The 20,797-nt window shown below is 48.7% G+C and overlaps 1 protein-coding gene across 4 annotated transcripts in view; it reads right to left on the reverse strand.

The window, feature by feature from the left end:
- Nucleotides 1–20,797, reverse strand: part of LOC140425627 (cadherin-6-like) — a 260,191-nt gene that overhangs the window by 133,396 nt on the left and 105,998 nt on the right. For all 4 annotated transcript variants that reach the window (XM_072510136.1, XM_072510133.1, XM_072510134.1 and 1 more), the window contains exon 4: nucleotides 1,224–1,343. In XM_072510136.1, the coding sequence (XP_072366237.1) occupies nucleotides 1,224–1,343 (120 nt within the window). The remainder of the gene's footprint in view (nucleotides 1–1,223; nucleotides 1,344–20,797) is intronic.

Raw genomic sequence — 20,797 nt, forward strand, 5'->3', positions numbered from 1 at the left:
CAGCCGGTCTGATTAGTAAGTTCGTGGATGACACCAAGGTTGATAGAGTGGCAGATTATGTTAAGGATTGTCAGAGGATACAGCAGTTCACAGATAGGTTGGAGACTTGAGCAGAGAAGGCAACTGGAGTTTAATCCAGACAAATGTGAGGTAATGCATTTTGGTAGGTCCAACATAGAGGGGAAATATACCGTAAATGGCAAAACTCTTAGGAATACAGAAAGTCAGAGAGATCTGGGCATACAGGACCACAGATCTTTGAAAGTGGCAACACAAGTGGGCAAGGTAGTCAAGAAAGCATACGGAATGCTTACCTTCATTGGATGGGGCATCGAATATAAAAACTGGCAAGTCAGGCTACAGTTGTATGGAACCTTGGTAAGGCCGCACTTGGAATATTGCACACAATTCTGGTCACCACACTACCAGAAGGATGTGGAGGCTCCGGAGAGGGTGCAGAGGAGGTTTATCAGGATGTTGCCTGGTCTGGAGGGTGTTAGCTATGTGGAGAGGCTGAATAGACTCGGACTGTTTGCATTAGAATGACGGAGGTTGAAGGGTGACCTGATAGAGGTCTACAAGATTATGAAGGGCACGTATAGAATGGATGGGCAGGCACTCTTTCCCAGGGTGGAGGGGTCAGTCACCAGGGAGCATAGTTTGAAGATCCATTGGGCAAAGTTTAGAGGAGATGTGCGAGATAGGTTTTTACATGTGGGATTCGAGTGCCTGGAACCCGTTGCCAGGGAAGGTTCTGGAAGTAGATACATTAACGGCGTTCGAAAGGCATCTCGACAAACACATGGATAGGATGGGTATAGAGGGATACGGCACTAGGAAATGCTGAGGGTTTTGGCAAAGGTTGGTATCATGACCAGTTCAGGCGTGGAGGGCCGAAGGGGCTGCTCCTGCGCTGTATTGTTCTTTGTTCTTTGAATTCAGGAGAAACTTCTGTCTGCAGAGAGTTGTTAGAATGTGAAACTTGTTACGACAGAGAGTGTTGAAGGCAAATCGAATAAAGAAGAAGCTGAATAAACACTCGGGGAATAGAAGGATATGTTGGTGGAGTTAAATGAAGAAGGGTGGGTGGTCGCTTGTGGAACACAAACACTTGAATGGTCTGTTTCTGTGCTACAAACAGTTTCAATAGTTCGCAATCTGAGCTGAAGAAAATATTTAGAAGATAATTCAAGAAACCTCAGATTGAAGAAGAAGTGCCTGACCTGTGTCCGACTCCACCGAGAAGTAAGGTTGCCCTTGCAAGATACTGTAGGCCACCCTGGCACTGTATCCATAGGTAGGATCGTCGGCATCTGTAGCTATGACTTGAACAACTGACGTACCTGTAACACACCCAACAAATCAAAAGATTCAGCAAGAACTCTTACTGAAAAACTTCACACATGTCAATGCAAACTCTTCTCAAACTTTCAAATGGCTGTTTGTTTGTTTTTTTGCTGTGTATGCATTCCTTCCTCATGTACTCTAGAGTATCTTCATTGTTCATTGAACCCTACCTACTTCAAGAAACGAGGGTCACTCCAGGTTAGTGCTGCTTTTGAAGTTAGCTGAAAAGCGAAGGATTTTTTTTTCTTCCCGAGTCAGCATTTCTGCTGTTGGTACTTTCTCTTCCAGTGTGTTTTGATAAACAATTCATGAGATTTTCCAATCCTGGATAAGGGAGTGCCTCACTCATTGACTGAAGCTGAGAAAGCTGATGGCCCAAAACAGAAGTCCCTCGACATGTGTGAGAGTGGCCTCTTTGGCCAGCTGAATAGCCACACACGCAGCCTTCAACTACACCTCCAATGAATTTGAACGCTTACTGTCAGGAGGTCAAATGCAATTTAGATTCTAAGGAAAGGTAAACATAGTATATCTCAGCTTGGTAGCACAGAACTTGCTGAAAAAAGAGACACGATGTTGAAGATTTTAATCTTACCCTCATCGGGACAGATGCAAGAATGCCAATTTTCCAAGGGAGCAACAATTTATGCTGATTAGTTGGCAGGTAATTTCTGATTGGTTGAGGCATTGTCACGTAGAATGCACCAGGGAACAAAAGCGTGGGCAGCAATAGCCCACTGGTGTATTTGCCATGGCAATGCCCTGACCAATCAGTCAACTTGCCAACCAATCAGTGCGCTCTTTGCTTGCAGCATAAATTGTTGCCCCCTTTGAAATTTGGTATTCTTGTGCCTGTCCTGACTAGTGCGAGATGAAAGCTTTTGACAGCGTATCCCTTTTTTTAAGCAATATTTATATTTCTTCATTTAAAATTAAATTACTGTGCTAAACCAGCAATATTTGTGGCACAGAAAGAGCCCATTTGGCCACAGTGTCTGTGCCAGCTGAGAAAAAGTCATCCAGCTCTTGGTTCATTGCCCTGCAGGTTACGACACTTCAAGTCAATGAAGTGTTTTTTAAATGCGACATTGGTTTCTGCCTCTACTTGCCTTTCCGGTAAGGAGTTTCAGAAACCCACAGCCTTTTGAATGAAAGGGTTTCTCCTTAAATTCCCCCTAATCCTTCTGCCAATTACTTTGGGTCCATGCCTCGATGAAGGGAAATATATTGTTCCAATCTACTCTATCTCGGCCCCTCATAATTGTGCCGCCTCAATGAAATTGCCCTGCAGCCTTCTCTTTCCCGACGAGAGTGACTCCAGCCTATCCGATCTTTTCTTAAAGCTAAAAATCGCCATTCCTGGCAAAATGCTTGTAAATCTTCTCTCTCTGTATCCTCTCTAGTGAGATAAATGCAGGTTGTTGTTTACTGATAAAGCAAGAAGAGGCCAACTAGCACAATGAAGGTGAATTTCTGTGCAGTTACTCTCCATCTCGTTCACAGCAACTTAGCTGCAGGGACAGCCGACACTTCAGAAAATGCCCCAATGCCTTTGCTGAGACGTTCACAATTGCTCCGTGCAACCCTCCCTCGGAAATTCAACCTCAGTGTCCATTTGTGTTAACGGCCTATGTGTAAGGTGAGATTGTCAGTGTCCACGTTACCAATCACATGTATGTACTGAAGGTGTGTACAACAGCAGTAAATAGAATCATAGAATTTACAGTGCAAAAGGAGGCCATTCGGCCCTTCACCGGCGCTTGGAAAGTGCCGGTGCAGACCCTACTTAAGCCCACACCTCCACCCTATCCCAGTAACCCAGTAACCCCACCTAACCTTTTTGGACACTAAGGGGCAATTTAGCATGGCCAATCCACCTGACCTGCTCATCTTTGGGCAGCATGGTAGCATTGTGGTTAGCACAATTGCTTCACAGCTCCAGGGTCCCAGGTTCGATTTCCGGCTTGGGTCACTGTCTGTGTGGAGTCTGCACATTCTCCCCGTGTCTGCGTGGGTTTCCTCCGGGTGCTCCGGTTTCCTCCCACAGTCCAAAGATGTGCAGGTTAGGTGGATTGGCCATGCTAAATTGCCCTTAGTGTCCAAAATTGCCCTTAGTGTCCAAAATTGCACTTAGAGTTGGGTGGGGTTATGGGGATAGGGTGGAGGTGCTGGCCTTGGGTAGGGTGCTCTTTCCAAGAGCCGGTGCAGACTCGATGGGCCAAATGGCCTCCTTCTGCACTGTAAATTCTATGACCTATGGACTGCGGGAGGAAACCGGAGCACCCGGAGGAAACCCACGCAGACACGGGGAGAACGTGCAGACTCCGCACAGACAGTGACCCAAGCCAGGTATCGAACCTGGGACCCTGGCATTGTGAAGCAGCAGTAATAACCATTGTGCGACCAGGTGAATCAGTGATTCACTTGTCCTCAATTTAGTCCATTGTATTCACTACACATAATGCGGTCTCCTTCACATAGCGGAAACCAAGAACAGACTGAGTGACTGCTTTGCGGAACATCTTCACTCAGTATGCAAGCATGACCCTGACCTCCTGGCTGCTTCTCATTTTCACAGTATCCACAGTATCCACCAGAATTCCCACAGTGCAGAAGGAGGCCATTCGGCCCACCGAATCTGCACCGACCCTCTGAAAGAGCACCCCACCTAAACCCATTCCCGGCCCCATCCCCGTAACCCCACACAACCTTTCGACACTAAGGGGCAATTTGTCATGGCCAATCTACCTAACCTGCACATCTTTGGACCGTGGGAGGAAACCGGAGCACCCGGAGGAAACCGACGCACACACGGGGAGAACGTGCAGACTCCGCACAGACAGTCACACAAGGCTGGAATTGAACCCGGGACCCTGGTGCTGTGGGCAGCAGTGTTAAATTCTCCACCTTTTTCTCATGCTGACATTGCTCTCCTTAGCCTGTTGCACTGTTCCAGTGAAGCTCAATGCAAGCTCGAGGAACACTTCATCTTCTTGATGACGTACTTTACACCCTTCTGGACCCAACAATGTGTTCAATAATGTTGTCCTCCACGATGATTTGTTTTATTGCCAAGTGCCAGTCTGCGTCTTGTTTCCATGTTTTTGCTTTCTGACCGAGCTTATTCTGCACTCACTCTGGACCGTTGCTCCCTTTCTTCACTATAACCAAAGCCAGCCTACCTTCACTGCCCAATATACACATCGGGATTCTGACAGTTCTCTGCGCTATAAGATTGGTCTCGTCGGCAACTTCGTAAATAGGGCCTGAGCTCACGGAGCAAGCTTGATGAGCACATCAAAGCTATCCTGCGCCACAATGGCTACACTGATCAGATCATTGCTCGGTGAATATCACGCAAGCACATTAGTTGGCTTAAGGCTGCCACTTTTGGCTCTGAAAAGTTCCCAGTCTACGTAGGATTGCCCTGAATATTCAGGTCTCCCAAATATTTGAGCAACAGGCGAAGCTAGCAGTTTCACAGTGCAGAATGTAGGAGCAACACCAGTGGTATTCGCCACGGACAAGATGCTGCATCTCAATGACTAGTGGGCCCTATCAAACAGCACGTGCTTTTGGCTGGTCACAATAGGCAAAGTACTGACCGTACGCAACCAGTCTATACGTGCAAAACTCAAAACGTGGTCTCCAACATTAGATGTGATTCGGTGATTGGACAGCACTTACTGAACAATCCTGAGCATGCTAAGAAATTAGACTGACTACTGATTTAAGATTATCGGTTGGGTGCACTTATATCTGCTACGAGCCACATATGTTCACACACAGGGGCCTGTTATTTGCAGGCAGAAAGAGCATGCCCACACATTGCACCTTTTTCAACTTAACATAAGCTTGGGGGACAGCCATTCCCTGGTTCATTCCCCGTGCAAATTTCTTGACCAATCAGATTTTCCTGGTTTGAATTCAATCAAAACTTTGGCAGTTAACTGTTCCCTGATGCATTTTCCACAGCAACGCCTCGACCAATTAAGAGTCCTCTTGCCAAACAATCAACACCTTTTCCTCATGCAGTACAAATTGTTGTTCTCTTTAAGATTGGTCTTCTTACGTCTACACTGAAGAATGGAAGGAGAAAGGTTTCAACAGCATGTCTCTTTTTCAGCAATAGTGAAGATTCATATTCGACTCAAGACCCGAAAACCTTTTTCTCTCTCCACAGGTTCTGCCAGGCCTGCTGAGTTTTTCCAGCACTTTTCCTTTGTTTCTGTGTGACAGTCAATCTTTCATGGGCAAGGAGAAAGTTGCTGCTTGCATTGAAATTAAAAAAAAAAAAATCTTTATTGTCACAAGTCGGCTTACATTACCACTGCAATGCAGTTACTGTGAAAATCCCCCAGTCGCCACATTCCGGCCCCTGTTCGGATACAGAGGGAGAATTCAGAATGTCCAATTCAGCTAATAAGCACGTCTTTCGGTACTGTGGGAGGAAACCGGAGCACCCGGAGGAAACCCACGCAGACACGGGGACCCAAGCCGGGAATCAAACCTGGGGCCCTGGCGCTGTGAAGCAACGGTGCTAACCACTATGCTAAGATATGCGAGGCGATGTCGGTCTTCAGCAACAGCACAGAGTGGGCGACAGTGAATCAGCAACCAGTTTAAAATTCCACTGACTCCATTGGGATAAGAAATCAGACACGGTGTTATTTCTGCACTCGGATTCCACATGAGCTAACTGGATTCAGGCACAAAAAAATCAAACAAGTAGGGCACATATCAAACTGCCAAAGCTCAATGACAATGATGACAGAAAGCTCATTTGGGCCTTTTAAATCGGTAATCTGCTCTATTAGCAGTCAGCGTAGAGGGCCTCTTCACCCAAGCATCCACAGCTCCAGTGCTCACCCTCAATTCAATTTCACTCTCAACCACTCTGTTTCCCATGCTTTTCAGGATTCAAAACCCTCTCTCTCTCCCTACTCTCGTGCATCTCAGGCCATAACCTTTGCATGTGGGCAGCACGGTAGCACAAGTGGCTAGCACTGTGGCTTCACAGCGCCAGGGTCCCAGGTTCGATTCCCCCTCGGGGTCACTGTCTGTGCGGAGTCTGCACGTTCTCCCCGTGTGTGCGTGGGTTTCCTCCGGGTGCTCCGGTTTCCTCCCACAGTCCAAAGACGTGCAGGTTAGGTGGATTGGCCATGATAAATTGCCCTTAGTGACCAAAAGGGTTAGATGGGGTTATTGGGTTATGGGGATAGGGTGGAAGTGAGGGCTTAAGTGGGTCGGTGCAGACTCGATAGGTTCTGCACTGGATGGTCTATGTCTGATTAGCCCTTTTGATCTGCCTGGAATGTGTATCAGCAACTTCATGTTTTCTCTGAATGGTCCCAATTTCAGTCTGAATGGTCCACAGACGAGAGTCTAAATGGTGAAATGCTTAGGAAATCAGAAGCACAAAGGACTTGGGAGTCATTGTTCATGATTCTCTTGAGGTTAATTTGCAGGTTCAGTCGGCAGTGAGGAATGTAAATGCAATGTTAGCATTCATGTCGAGAGGGCTAGAATACAAGACCAGGGATGTTCTTCTGAAGCTGTACAAGGCTCTGGTCAGACCCCATTTGGGGAATTGTGAGCAGTTTTGGGCCCATTATCCAAGGAAGGATGTGCTGGCCTTGGAAAGGGTCCCGAGGAGGTTCACAAGAATGATCCCTGGAATGAAGAGCTTGTCGTATGAGGAACGGTTGAGGACTCTGGGTCTGCACTCGTTGGAGTTTAGAAGGATGAGAGGGGATCTTATTGAAACTTACAGGATACTGCGAGGCCTGGATTGAGTGGACGTGGAGAGGATGTTTCCACTTGTGGTAAAAACTAGAACTAGAGGTCACACAATCTCAGACTAAAGGGACGATCCTTTAAAACAGAGATGAAGAGGAATTTCTACAGCCAGAGGGTGGTGAATTCGTGGAACCCTTTGCCGCAGAAGGCTGTGGAGGCCAAATCACCGAGTGTCTTTTAGTCATAGATAGATAGCTTCTTGATTAGTAAGGAGATCAGGGGTTATGGGGAGAAGGCAGGAGAAAGGGGATGAGAGAAATATCAGACATGATTGAATGGCGGAGCAGACTCGATGGACCGAGTGGCCTAATTCTGCTCCTATGTCTTATGTTGTGCGCTACACTTGCGATTGGGGTCTCACTAGTTTAATTAGTGCATTAAACCTGTTTGGAGGCAGAATAAAAAAGCCACCCCCTGGAAGCCACATATGCAATAACTTGGTGGCCATGTTAGATTTAGCCCAGCTCCTTTGCCTGATCGTACATGGAGCATGATGTCACCTTTGTATTGCTACAAAAGCTAGTTCTGCCTCTGTTAATCTCTGCACTGTGACAATACGATGATTTTTTTGCAAAAGAACAGAAGATAAGTGAAGGAAATGAATCAATTTGCCCTCCCAGAACACTTCTCAAATGGAGAATTCTGCCCAATAACATTTGTGTATTAGTTAATAACGCTCTACATTGTTTTAACAGCTTCATTAATTTTTTTTCAGGAAAGGTAAAGTTTTTATTCACTCACAGAATGTGGCCATTGCTATAGACCAGTATTTATTGTCCATCCCATGACGAGCTGCTGGTGGGTCATCTTCGTGAAGTTCTGCCATCCATGCAGTATAGGTACACCCACATTGCTGTAAGGAGGTTCCAGGATTTTGACCCAGGAATGATTTGCAAGCCAGACTAATGGGCGGCTTGGAGGGTGATGGGGAGCTGATGGGATTCTTTCGCAATCCTGGCATTGGGCCGCCATTTTGAGCTGGTGGCCGAATACTGAGGTCAGGCATACTCCCCCCCCCCCTGGGAATTATGGGCTATCTGCACAGCACAAACGCATGAGGATGACCCCACCCACCCATTTATTTACAATATGGTATATACACAACCCGGTTGATCCCCACCGGGTTCCTCTCTGGGCGGTGCCTTACTGGGTGACCTTCTACACATTGGTTAATTGGAATTCCTTCGCCCCTAGTGGGTGAGCTCGTATTCCGCGAGGACCACGGGGAAGACAATCATTCTCACCCCATAGGTCCCGTGGTGGAATATTACAACAATGAACAGATTAAAAGAAAAAACAGAGACAGAGGCATGTGAAAAAGATGGAGAGTATGGGTATTCGGGTGCAATCAACTCCCAGCCAACAGGCCTCCTTGACACATTCAAATCCCAGATTTACTGGCATGGTCATTTGATCCATTCCTGGTTTTTAGCTATCCCCCCGTCACCACCCCCAACTCCGCCCACATCTCCCATGCCCCCCCACCCCACCCCTCCGCCACTTAATACAGACGTATTTCTGGATGTCAAGCTCTCCCCGACATGTTGTCTGCAGCCCACACCACAGACACACTAGCCTCACTCCCAGTCATTCCCCCCCCCCCCTCTGCCCAGCTACCATGTCAACTTGGATCAAACCGTCCTCATCTACAGTTTGACCCGAAGGTGAACTATTGTCTCCATGGCCAAGATCACCTATCTTATCATACCAACATCACCCTCGCCTAGTCCCCTCCGAGCTTCCCAGAAAGGACATCAAATTACCACGTCGATTGTGAGTCAGAACTTTGGGTGTTCAAGACACTCTAGACCGGTACCGGGGGATCACTGGGTCAGATATTCAACCAGGGTCCCATCTGCCCGCTTGGGTCCCATGGCACTACTTGGAAGAGGAGGCGGGGGCAGTTGTCACTAATGACTTGGTCAATTATTTCTCCCTCAATCAACATCACTAAATCCGATTACCTGGCCATTTTCATGTTACAGCTTGAGGGATCTTGCTGTGTGCAAATTGCCGCCATGCCTCCTTCGTCACAACAAAGACTACATTTTAAAAAGTACTTTGTTGGTGGTAAAGAGCTTTGGGCCATACTGAGGTTTTGAAATGCTCTGTAATAACGCAGGTTCTTTCTTTCTGTAACCTCCTCTGGTCTTACACGTCATGGCCCCCACTCCAACTCCTCCCCGCGTCCACATCCCCCAATACCATCCCAAAGTGGTCTCCATTGCTCAGATGAAAGCAAAAAAATGCTGGAGATTGGAAGTAAAACCAGGATGTGCTCGAAAACCTCAGCAGGCCCGGCAGCCTCTGTGGAGAGTTAGCGTTTTGAATCCAATGCCGGTCTTCTTCAGAACTTTAGGGCAGCACGGTAGCACAAGTGGATAGCACTGTGGCTTCACAGCGCCAGGGTCCCAGGTCCGATTCCCCCTCGGGGTCACTGTCTGTGCGGAGTCTGCACGTTCTCCCCGTGTCTGCGTGGGTTTCCTCCGGGTGCTCCGGTTTCCTCCCACAGTCCAGAGACGTGCAGGTTAGGTGGATTGGCCATGATCAATTGTCCTTAGTGACCTAAAATGGTTAGGAGGGGTTATTGGGTTACGGGGATAGGGTGGAAGTGAGGGCTTAAGTGGGTCGGTGCAGACTCGATGGGCCGAATGGCCTCCTTCTGTACTGTAAGTTCTATGTATCTATGTAACTTCCTCTTCCAAAGAAGTCACATTGGACTCAAAAGCTTCATTCTGTTTCTCCCATCAGAGTCAGGTCCTGCTGCCCCCACTCCCTTTGCCCAGTATTTAGGGCTGTGCCCACTGAAAAGTGGGTGCGTGCAGGTGCCCATTGAGGGATGGACTGCATTTTTTTGTGATGCCTCTCCTGTGAAATGGCCTGCCTGTTTCACAAAGCAGCTTATTGTGCAGGATTACAGACCAACACTTGGTAATAATTGGTGAAGAAGGTTCAGTCTCTTAAACGCTGCCAAAATACAATTTATTACAGAGGCAACGCAATGGGGCTGAAGCCCAATTGATAATTCAAACAAAATAGCCGTGATTCTATTTGACAGGTCTTACAACAACAGAAAAAAGCATGATTTATAACACATGATCATGTTGTTTCTATTTTTGCGCACTGAGTCGATTTGTCCAATGTGATGCTAACAAATGAGATCCCGTGTACTTACGGTGGGCTGATGTTCACCATTGTCACACTGAAGGGTTATTTTTTTGTGTAAGTGGTACAGTTTGGCTGTTCTGTCTTAAGCAGCGATGACAAATGTTCTCCAGCACCAGCAATAGCAAGCACGCTCAGAGCTGCAGCTGATAAACAGTCACGTCAATAAGCAAATGGAACCTGAATCTGGCACTAATGTTCTTCGACAATGGACTGCAAATCAACAGCAGGCACAAAAAAAAGCAAAGAGGCTTGAAGTCTATTTACAACGGCAACAACTCCCTTGGACCTGGCACATTTACAATGGTGAAACAGGAAATGGCAGAGGAACTAAACAAATACCTTGGGCAGGGTTTCCTGCCCTTCCTGCCTGCCGGTGGGACCTTCCAGTGGCGCCAAAGGTGACGCCTCCCTCTCCACCCCCCCCCCCCCCCCCCCCCCGCAATGGGAGATTCCCCAGCAGCAAGATAGGTGAGCCATGCAAAACAATGTAGGCATCAACGGGATTGGATAATCCTGCCAGCGATCAATGGAGAGCAGCCTCTGAGGCAGGAGGACAAGACGCACGCGGTGGGGCTGGGGAATGCCACCCTTTGTGATTACCTGCACGGAGGGTGTAGAGATAGGGCAATATTCCCCGGCCTTCCCGTGGTGTGTTTCTTGGCAGCGGGAGGCGGCCGGCCGTTGGGCAGCGGCCGGAGATCTTACCAATAGTGGCTGCATTGGTGGGGATCTTCCAAAATACTATAGGTTCTGGAATGATTCCTGCAAACTGGAAAGTAGCAAATGTAAGCACTCTATTTAGAAAGGAGGGAGAGAGAAAACAGTGAACTACAGACCTGCTGGCCTGATGTTGGTAGCACGGGAAACGCGAGAATCTATTGCAAACCATGAGATAACTGGACATTTAGAAAATAATGGTGGGATTCAGCAGAACCGACATGGATTTATGGAAGGGAAATCATGTTTGACCAGCTGATGGGAGGTTTTGAGGATGTAACAAGCAGATTAGGTAAGCGAGAAACCAATTAATGTGGTTTATTTGGATTTTCAAAAGGCATTTGACAGGTCCCACACGAGAGGTCAGTAAAAAAATAGAATGCATGGGATTCGGGGTAAAGTATTGGCATGGATTCAGGATTGGTTCACAGACAGAAAACACAAATAAATGGGTCACTCTCAGATTGGCAGGCTGTGACTAGTGGGACACAGCTAGGATAAGTGCTTGTTCCCAGGCATTCACAATCCACGTCAATGGTTTGGATATAGAGGTCAAGTGTAATATTTCCAAATTTGTTGATGATACAAAACGAGGTAGGAATGTGCGTTGTGAGGAGGATGCAAAGCAGCTTCAAGGGGATTTAGACGGGCTACGTGAGTGGGCAAGAACAAGGTAGAAGGAATATAATGTGGAAACGTATGAAGTTATCCACTTTGACAGGAAAACTAGAAATACGGAGTATTTCTTCAATGCTGAGTGATTGGGAAATGTTGGTGTCCAAAGGGCCCTGGTTGCCCGTCTTCATGCATCACTGAAAACTAGCAGACAGGTTGCAATAAGCACATAGGGAAGCAAACTGTATGTCAGCCTTCATTGCAAGTGGATTTGAATCTGGTTGAAATTGTGATGAGCCTTGGTGAGACCACAGCTGAAGTATTTTTGTACAATTTTAGGCTCCTGATCTAAGGAAGGATATACTGGCCATCGAGGGAGTGCAGACTGATTCTTGGGGTGGTGGGTGTGTCCTCTGAAGAGAAAGTGAGGAGATTGGGTTGATATTCTCTGCAGTTCAGAAGAATGGGAGAGAGGTTGCTCAATTTAATGGAGACATGCAGATTCCCTGCAGGGCTTGACAGAGTGGATGCAGGAAGGATGTTTCCTCTGGCTGGGGATGTGGGGGGTGGGGGGGGAATCTAGAACCAGGGGTTACTGTCTCAGAATAATGGGCAGGCCATTTAAGACTGAGCTGAGGAGGAATTGTTTTACACAGAGAGTGATGAGTCTTTGGAATTCTTTACCCCACGTTGCTGTGAAGACTTAGTCATTAAGTATCTTCAAGATCACAAAGCAGTGTCACAAAATAACATGACAGAAGTTAGGGCAGCACAAGTGGTTAGCACTGTGGCTTCACAGCGCCAGGGTCCCAGGTTCGATTCCCTGCTGGGTCACTGTCTGTGTGCAGTCTGAACGTTCTCCCCGTGTCTGCGTGGGTTTCCTCTGGGTGCTCCGGTTTCCTCCCACAGTCCAAAGACGTGCAGGTTAGGTGAATTGGCCATGATAAATTGTCCTTAGTGTCCAAAAAAAAAAATTAGGAAGGGTTATTGGGTTATGGGGATTGTGGTGTTGGGTGTTCTAACACACAGAAGAGCCAACACAGTTGCATATGGCACAACGCTTGTTTATTTAAACTCACTATTTACAACTTGGTCTTTGCACTCTGCACGTGGGGGGCTCCCTGCTTGTGGTGTATCAACAGCTCTTTCATGCTTCCTTCTCCCCAGACCTACTGACCTCCAGGTGTCGTGCTCGTGCTTTTTATGTGGTTGGTGTTCTTGTCTGTGATTGGTTGTGGTGTTGTGTACTCTGATTTGCCTGTTAGTGTGTCCATCATGATGTGTGTGTTTGAATATCATGACATCCCCCCTTTTTACAAAGATATGTGCCTACGTGGTAATAAATATGATCGTGACGTGAGTGCATCTAAGAGTGTGTGTGTGTCGTGTGCAGCATGTGTCTATGACGGAACTATGTACATGGGGCGATGTCGAGTGCGTCACATGAATCCAGTTGTACCATAACATAACAGAAATGCGAACGAGAGAAGAAGAAAAAAAAATTTTGAACAGTTGTCCAGTCAGACGACATCTGGAACGATAAACAACAACAGGTTATCATGTAAAATTGTCCAACTTATTAAACATATGAACTGTATTATAAGTCCATTCTAATGGGTTTGCGACGAATTCGGGTTGACCGCCTTAAGGGTGGATCAAGAACCACCGGCTGCTGTGCAGGCATGGCCATGGGTGGCGATGGAAAGGGCGTGATGTGCGGCAGCTCCACAAAGTCATCCTCGGAAGCCTGTTGAGGATCTGGCGTGTTGTGTGGCTGTGAACGTGGAAGTCGGCGAAGGGCGCGCCGATTGCGGCGACGCACGGAACCATCCGGCATGCGAACCAGGAACGAGCGGGGAGCCACTTGTCGGAGGACTTCGGCCGGTGCTGACCAGCCACCATACGGTTGATGGACGCGTACTTTGTCTCCGGAGGACAGGGGGGGCAGGTCCGTCGCTCGTGTGTCGTACCGACCTTTCTGGCGATCACGCTGCAGTTGCATGTCCCGAAGAACCGCCTCATGGTCTGTTGTCGGTGCCAGGACGGAAGGTACCGTCGTCCTGAGGGAGCGACCCATTAGTAGCTGCGCTGGCGAGAGGCCCGTGGATAACGGGGCCGATCGATAGGCCAGCAAGGCAAGGTTAAAGTCCGATCCGGCATCAGCCGCCTTGCACAGGAGCCGCTTTGCGATGTGGACACCCTTTTCAGCCTTCCCGTTCGATTGTGGATGCAGAGGGCTGGATGTCACATGAGTGAAACCATATGCTGCGGCAAAGGACGACCATTCACGGCTGGCAAAACAAGGTCCATTGTCTGACATGACAGTCCTTGGAATGCCATGGCGAGCAAACGTTTCCTTGCAGGCCCCAATGACTGCGGACGACGTCAGATCATGGAGAGGCATGACTTCCGGGTAGTTTGAGAAGTAGTCTATAATAACAATGTAATCTCTGCCGAGCGCGTGAAATAGGTCAACACCCACCTTCGCCCAGGGGGACGTCACCATCTCGTGTGGTAGAAGTGTTTCCGGAGGTTGCGCCGGCTGAAACCTCTGACAGGTTGTGCAGTTGAGCACCATGTTGGCTATGTCTTCATTAATACCCGGCCAATATACCGCCGCCCGGGCCCTTCGTCTGCATTTTTCGACACCCAAGTGGCCTTCGTGTAGTTGACGAAGAATCATCTGGCGCACACTGTGTGGAATGACGATCCTATGCGATTTCATAAGGACCCCGTCTATATTGGTGAGATCATCTCGCACATTATAAAACTGGGGGCACTGCCCTTTTAGCCACCCTTCCGTCATGTGGCGCATCACTCGCTGCAGCAGAGGGTCAGTCGCCGTCTCTGCGCGTATGTGGGCCAGACAAGGATCATCAGCTGGCATATTTGCTGCTGTCAGAGTCACGTGTGCCTCAATTTGACGCACGAACCCCTCCGCATCTGGTGGTGTGCTCACTGCTCGGGAAAGAGTGTCCGCCACTATGAGTTCCTTCCCCGGAGTGTAGATCAGTTCAAAATCGTACCTCCTGAGTTTGAGTAAGATGCGCTGGAGGCGAGGAGTCATGTCGTTCAGGTCTTTGTTAATGATGTTGACCAGGGGGCGGTGGTCAGTTTCGACCGTGAATCGTGGCAGGCCATACACATAGTCGTGGAACTTGTCCAGTCCAGTTAACAAGCCCAGGCATTCTTTTTCGATTTGCGCGTAGCGCTGTTCGGTAGGGGTCATGGCTCGTGAGGCATACGCAACCGGGGCTCATGATGACGTGCTGTCTTTTTGCAGGAGTACCGCTCCAATACCAGATTGGCTGGCGTCTGTTGAGATCTTTGTAGGGCGAGTCGCGTCAAAGAAGGCCAGCACTGGTGCCGTGACCAGTTTGTGCTTGAGCTCCTCCCATTCCTGCTGATGCGACTGGTGCCAGTTGAATTCCGTCGATTTTTTTACGAGATGGCGCATGTTTGTTGTATGAGAAGCCAGGTTGGGAATGAACTTCCCAAGGAAGTTGACCATGCCCAGGAATCTTAAGACAGCCTTCTTGTCAGCCGGTCGTGGCATGGCTGTGATGGCGCTAACCTTGTCTGCATCGGGACGGACCCCGGACCTTGAGATGTGGTCCCCGAGGAATTTCAGCTCCGTCTGGCCGAAAGCACACTTCGCACGGTTGAGACGCAGGCCATTTTGCCGTATGCGGGTGAAGACACGTCGAAGACGATGCATGTGTTCCTGCGGAGTGGTGGACCAAATGATGATATCGTCCACATATACACGTACCCCTTCGATGCCTTCCATCATCTGCTCCATAATGCGGTGGAATACTTCAGATGCCGAAATGATGCCGAATGGCATCCGGTTGTAGCAGAATCTGCCAAAAGGGGTGTTGAATGTGCATAGTCTTCGGCTGGCCGGGTCCAGTTGGATCTGCCAGAATCCTTTGGACGCATCCAATTTAGTGAATATGTTGGCTCGCGCCATCTCGCTGGTGAGGTCTTCTCGTTTCGGGATGGGATAGTGTTCCCGCATGATGTTGTTGTTCAGATCTTTTGGATCTATACATATACGGAGCTCGCCAGAGGGCTTCTTTACACAGACCATGGAGCTGACCCATGGCGTGGGCTCCGTGACCTTGGATAGGACCCCTTGGTCCTGAAGAATCTGCAGTTGTGCCTTGAGGCGGTCTTTGAGAGGCGCAGGAACCCTGCGAGGTGCGTGAACGACAGGGATGGCGTCCGGTCTGAGTCGAATCTTGTACGTGTGTGGCAATGTCCCCATGCCTTCAAAAACCTCCTGGTTGTGAGCGAGGAGGGAATGGAGATTCGCGTGGAACTCAGCATCCGGGAAGTCGGATATCTCATCTGGAGAGAGAGACATGATGCGCTGTACCAGGTGAAGGACCTTACACGCTTGTGCGCCCAGTAACGAGTCCTTTGATGAGCCCACAACTTCGAAGGGGAGTGTGGCCGTGTACCTCTTGTGAGTCACCTGTAGCTGGCAAGATCCTACGGACGGGATAACGTTCCCGTTATAGTCAACCATCTTAAGCCGGGATGGTGTGATGAGTGGTTTGACCTTCATGGCCTGGACTGCAGAGTAAGCAATCAGGTTGGCGGATGCGCCGGTGTCCAGACGGAAGGCGACGCGCGATCGGTTGACCGTCAGGGTGGCACACCACTCATCGTCTGGATTGATGGCATTGACCTTGTTGACATCAATGACGGCAACTCTGAAGTCATCCTGGTCATCTGCATCACTTAACTGGAAGTCTTGATGCGTGGGCTGGACGGTCCTGACTCGTGTGCGAGGTTGTCGAGGATGCGCCGGATCCATGGGTTGAGCCGCACGACAGCGGGCTGCGTAGTGGCCTATCATGGCACATCTGTTGCACTGTTGGTATTTTGCAGGACATTGCCCTTTTAAGTGTAGACCTCCACACTTGCTGCACGTCATGACGTCACGGCGTTCGTTGCGCCACTGCGCATGCGCAGTGCGATCTTGCGGTGGGCGCGCCTGCGCAGTGCGTCCCTCGTTGTGGCCGTTATTCTTGGCGCGCACCTGCGCGGGAGACCGCGAAAAGCGCGGGAAGCGGCCGCTGTCGTCCGGGCCGTGGGGCGGGAAGAAATCGACGGGCTGGATGCGTTCAACGTCGTGGGCGGCCTGGCTTGCCGATTCGACGGCTGGGGACCCCCTCCGTGCCAACTCGGACGCCTGAAATCGGGCAAAACGGCAGGTAGCATTTTCATGGAGGACACAGGCTTCCACAGCAGACGCTAAGGTGAGGCTCTTTATTTTAAGAAGCTGCTGGCGTAGGCCACTGGAGGCAACGCCAAAAACAATCTGGTCCCTGATCATGGACTCTGTGGTGGTGCCGTAACCGCAGGACTGCGCCAGAATCCGGAGGTGCGTCAAAAAGGGTTGAAAAAGCTCCTCCTTACCTTGCAGGCGTTGCTGAAAGATGTATCTTTCGAAAGTTTCGTTTACTTCAGTTTGAAAGTGCTGGTCCAGTTTGAGGATGACCGTGTCATATTTGGCCTGGTTTTCGCCTTCCTCGAACACCAGTGAATTAAAGACATCATTTGGGTGGGGGCCTGCGTAGAAGAGGAGCATTGCAATCTTCGAATCATCCGAGACATTCTGTTTTTCGGTGGCACGGATGTACAGGTCAAATCGCTGCCTGTAGAGCTTCCAGTTGGTGCCTAGGTTCCCCGTGACTTGCATCGGCTGCGGTTTGCCGGTGTGGTCCATGTCCAGAATGGCAGGTTGGTAGGCAGGTATCGATCCACTCCTGTACCATGTGGTGTTGGGTGTTCTAACACACAGAAGAGCCAACACAGTTGCATATGGCACAACGCTTGTTTATTTAAACTCACTATTTACAACTTGGTCTTTGCACTCTGCACGTGGGGGGCTCCCTGCTTGTGGTGTATCAACAGCTCTTTCATGCTTCCTTCTCCCCAGACCTACTGACCTCCAGGTGTCGTGCTCGTGCTTTTTATGTGGTTGGTGTTCTTGTCTGTGATTGGTTGTGGTGTTGTGTACTCTGATTTGCCTGTTAGTGTGTCCATCATGATGTGTGTGTTTGAATATCATGACAGGGATAGGGTGGAAGTGAGGGCTTAAGTGGGTCGGTGCAGACTCGATGGGCCGAATGGCCTCCTTCTGCACTGTTTGTTCTATGTTCTAAATAGTGATTGATGGGATTTCAAAATATTCAAGATATCGAGGGATATGGGGATAGTGCGGGAAAATGACATAGTGGTAGTTATGATCCAGTTGAATGGCAGAGCAGGTTCAAGGGGCTGAATGGCCTCTACTTGCTACTATTTTCTTTGTTGCTATGTAGTATCTATGAATCCAGTCGCAACATTCAATTATATATGGATATGTATATTTAGCCACTCGGTTTTCCACTGTCATCGCCTGATCTCTGAGATTAAATGATTCAAAGTTCGTGGCTCGGCGAATATTTCGTTATCCCATGACAAAAGGTCATCGACCTGAATCATAAACCCTGCTTCTCTCTCCACAGAAGCTGCCTGGCTTGCTGAGAATTTCCAGCAATTTCTGCCTTTATTTAGTAAAGCTAATATTGGGTCTAGCAGCAGCACAATGGGCTGAATGGCCATCCTCCATGCTGTAATACCCTATGATGAAAGCAGGCTGTGGGTCGGTTTCCTTAAAGGGAGCACCCAATTATATGTCGCCAAGGGTTAGGTGCTGAGGAGACTTCAGCTGCTCACTCAGCCAGGATGGGTCACTTTGGGGGGATTGTCAGCCATTCACCCTATTGGCTGAAGAAAGCTGTGCAATGAGAAATTATAAATAATCACTGCAATGTTAATCGTGGAACTGTATTGGAAACTTGCCAGCAATATCACAAAGTATCATTACAGACGTTAGGGCAGCACGGTGGCACTGTGGTTAGCACTGCTGCCTCACAGCGCCGAGAACCCGGGTTTGATCCGGTCCCGGGTCACTGACTGTGTGGAGGTTGCACATTCTCCCCGTGTCTGCGTGGGCCTCACCCCCACAACCCAAAAAAGATGTGCAGGCTAGGTGGATTGGCCACACTAAATTGCCTCTTAATTGGAAAAAAAATAATTGGGTACTCGAAATTTATTTTAAAAAAATACAAAAGTTGCTGCATCAACTGGCTCCTTTCGACAGCACGTTCCAAATCCACAACCTCTACCACAAAGATGGGCAGCAAACATATGGGAACATCGCTACCTGCAAGTTCTCCCCCAAGTCACACGCCTTCCGACTCCACTCTTCAGCATCATCTTCTTCATGAAATCCGTCCCTTACATCATAGAATCGTGGAATTTTGCAGTGCAGAAGGTGGCCATTCGACCCATCAAGTCTGCACTGGCCTTGGAAAGATAACCCTACTTAACCCCACACCTCCTCCATATCCCTGTGACCCAGTAATCCCGCATAGCCTTTTGGACGAAGGGGCAATTGATCAATGCACTTAACCTTTGAACAGTGGGAGGAAACATACGCAGACATGGGGAGAACGTGCAAACTCCATACAGACAGTCACCCGAGGCCGAATTGAACCTGGGACCTTGGAGCTGTGAGGCAACGGTGCTAACCACTGTGCCACCATGCCAACCTTCTCAATGTCCCTGTATCTTTTGGTATTTTTCCAACTCCTTCAAAATCCTTACTCAACAATTCCACCTTTCCATTCTCCCTGAATATGGTTCCATTTCCAATCTGTCTTTTCAGTTCAAACTCAACTCTCTTACCACATCTGCCACGTCCAAGCCTTTGCAAACTGGGTTTTGCACTATCTGTAATACAAAGATCATTCTTGTAAAAGTCACCAAATTGTCCAACTTTAACTATGACCAGTCTTTCTATCGAGACTCAATGCGGCACAGTGGCATAGTGCCTCACAGCGCCAGGGACCCGGGTTCGATTCCGGTCTTGGGTCACTGTCTGTGCAGAGTCTGCACTTTCTCCCCTGTCTGCGTCAGTTTACTCCGGGTGCTCCGGTTTCCTCCCACAGTCCAAAGATTTTTTTTTTAAAATTTAAATTAAATTTAGAGTACCCAATTCATTTTTTCCAATTAAGGGGCAATTTAGCGTGTTCAATCCACCTACCTTGTACAGCTTTGGGTTGTAGGGGCGAAACCCATGCAGACACGGGGAGAATGTGCAAACTCCACACGGACAGTGACCCTGAGCCGGGATCGAACCTGGGACCTCGGCGCCGTGACACTGCAGTGCTACCAGTGCGCCCCACAGTCCAAAGAACATAGAACAGTACAGCATGTGCAGGCTGGGTGGATTGGCCATGATAAATTATCCCTCAGTGTCCAGGAATGTGCAGATTACGTGGGGTCACAGAGATTGGGTGGGGGAGAGGGCCTTGGTTAGGTGCTCGTTCAGAAGGTCGGTGCAGACTCGATGGGCCGAATGGCCTCCTTCCGCGCTGTGAGGATTCGATGATTCTATGGTTTACCTCTTCGTCTCTATGGTGCATTCTGTGGCTCTAAGGAGGATCAATGCTCCCATTTCTTTCCTTATTCTTTCGTGGAATACGGGTGGTGCTGGCAAGGCCAACATTAGGTTGCACATCCCTATTTGCCCTTTCAGAGGGCAGTCAATTGCTGTGGGTCTGGAGTCTCTAAGGACGGCAGGGTTCCTTACCTAAAGGATACCATTGAAGCAGAAGGATTTTTATGCTGATCAATGATCTTAAGACCATAAGATATAGGAGGAGAATTAGGCTGTTCAGCCCATCGAGCCTGCTCTGGATTGGATTTGTTTATTGTCACGTGTACCGAGGTACAGTGAAAAGTGTTTTTCTGCGAGCAGCTCAAACAAATTATTTATTACATGATAAGAAAATACATAATAGTACAACACAAGGTACACAAAGTAAATTCTATGATGATAAATACATAGATACCAGCATCGGGTGAATAGCATCTGCCATCCCAATTCAATAACCCCTGGTCCCCTTATGAATGAATAACCTGTCTATCTCTGTCTTAAAGACACTCAGTGATTTGGCCTCCACAGCCTTCTGCGGCAAAGAGTTCCACAGATTCACCACCCTCTGGCTGCAGAAATTCCTCCTCATCTCGGTTTTAAAGGACCGTCCCTTCAATCTGAGGCTGTGCCCTTGGGTTCCAGTTTTTC

The sequence above is a fragment of the Scyliorhinus torazame genome, chromosome 6, assembly GCF_047496885.1.
Source record: "Scyliorhinus torazame isolate Kashiwa2021f chromosome 6, sScyTor2.1, whole genome shotgun sequence".
NCBI classification, from domain to species: domain Eukaryota; kingdom Metazoa; phylum Chordata; class Chondrichthyes; order Carcharhiniformes; family Scyliorhinidae; genus Scyliorhinus; species Scyliorhinus torazame.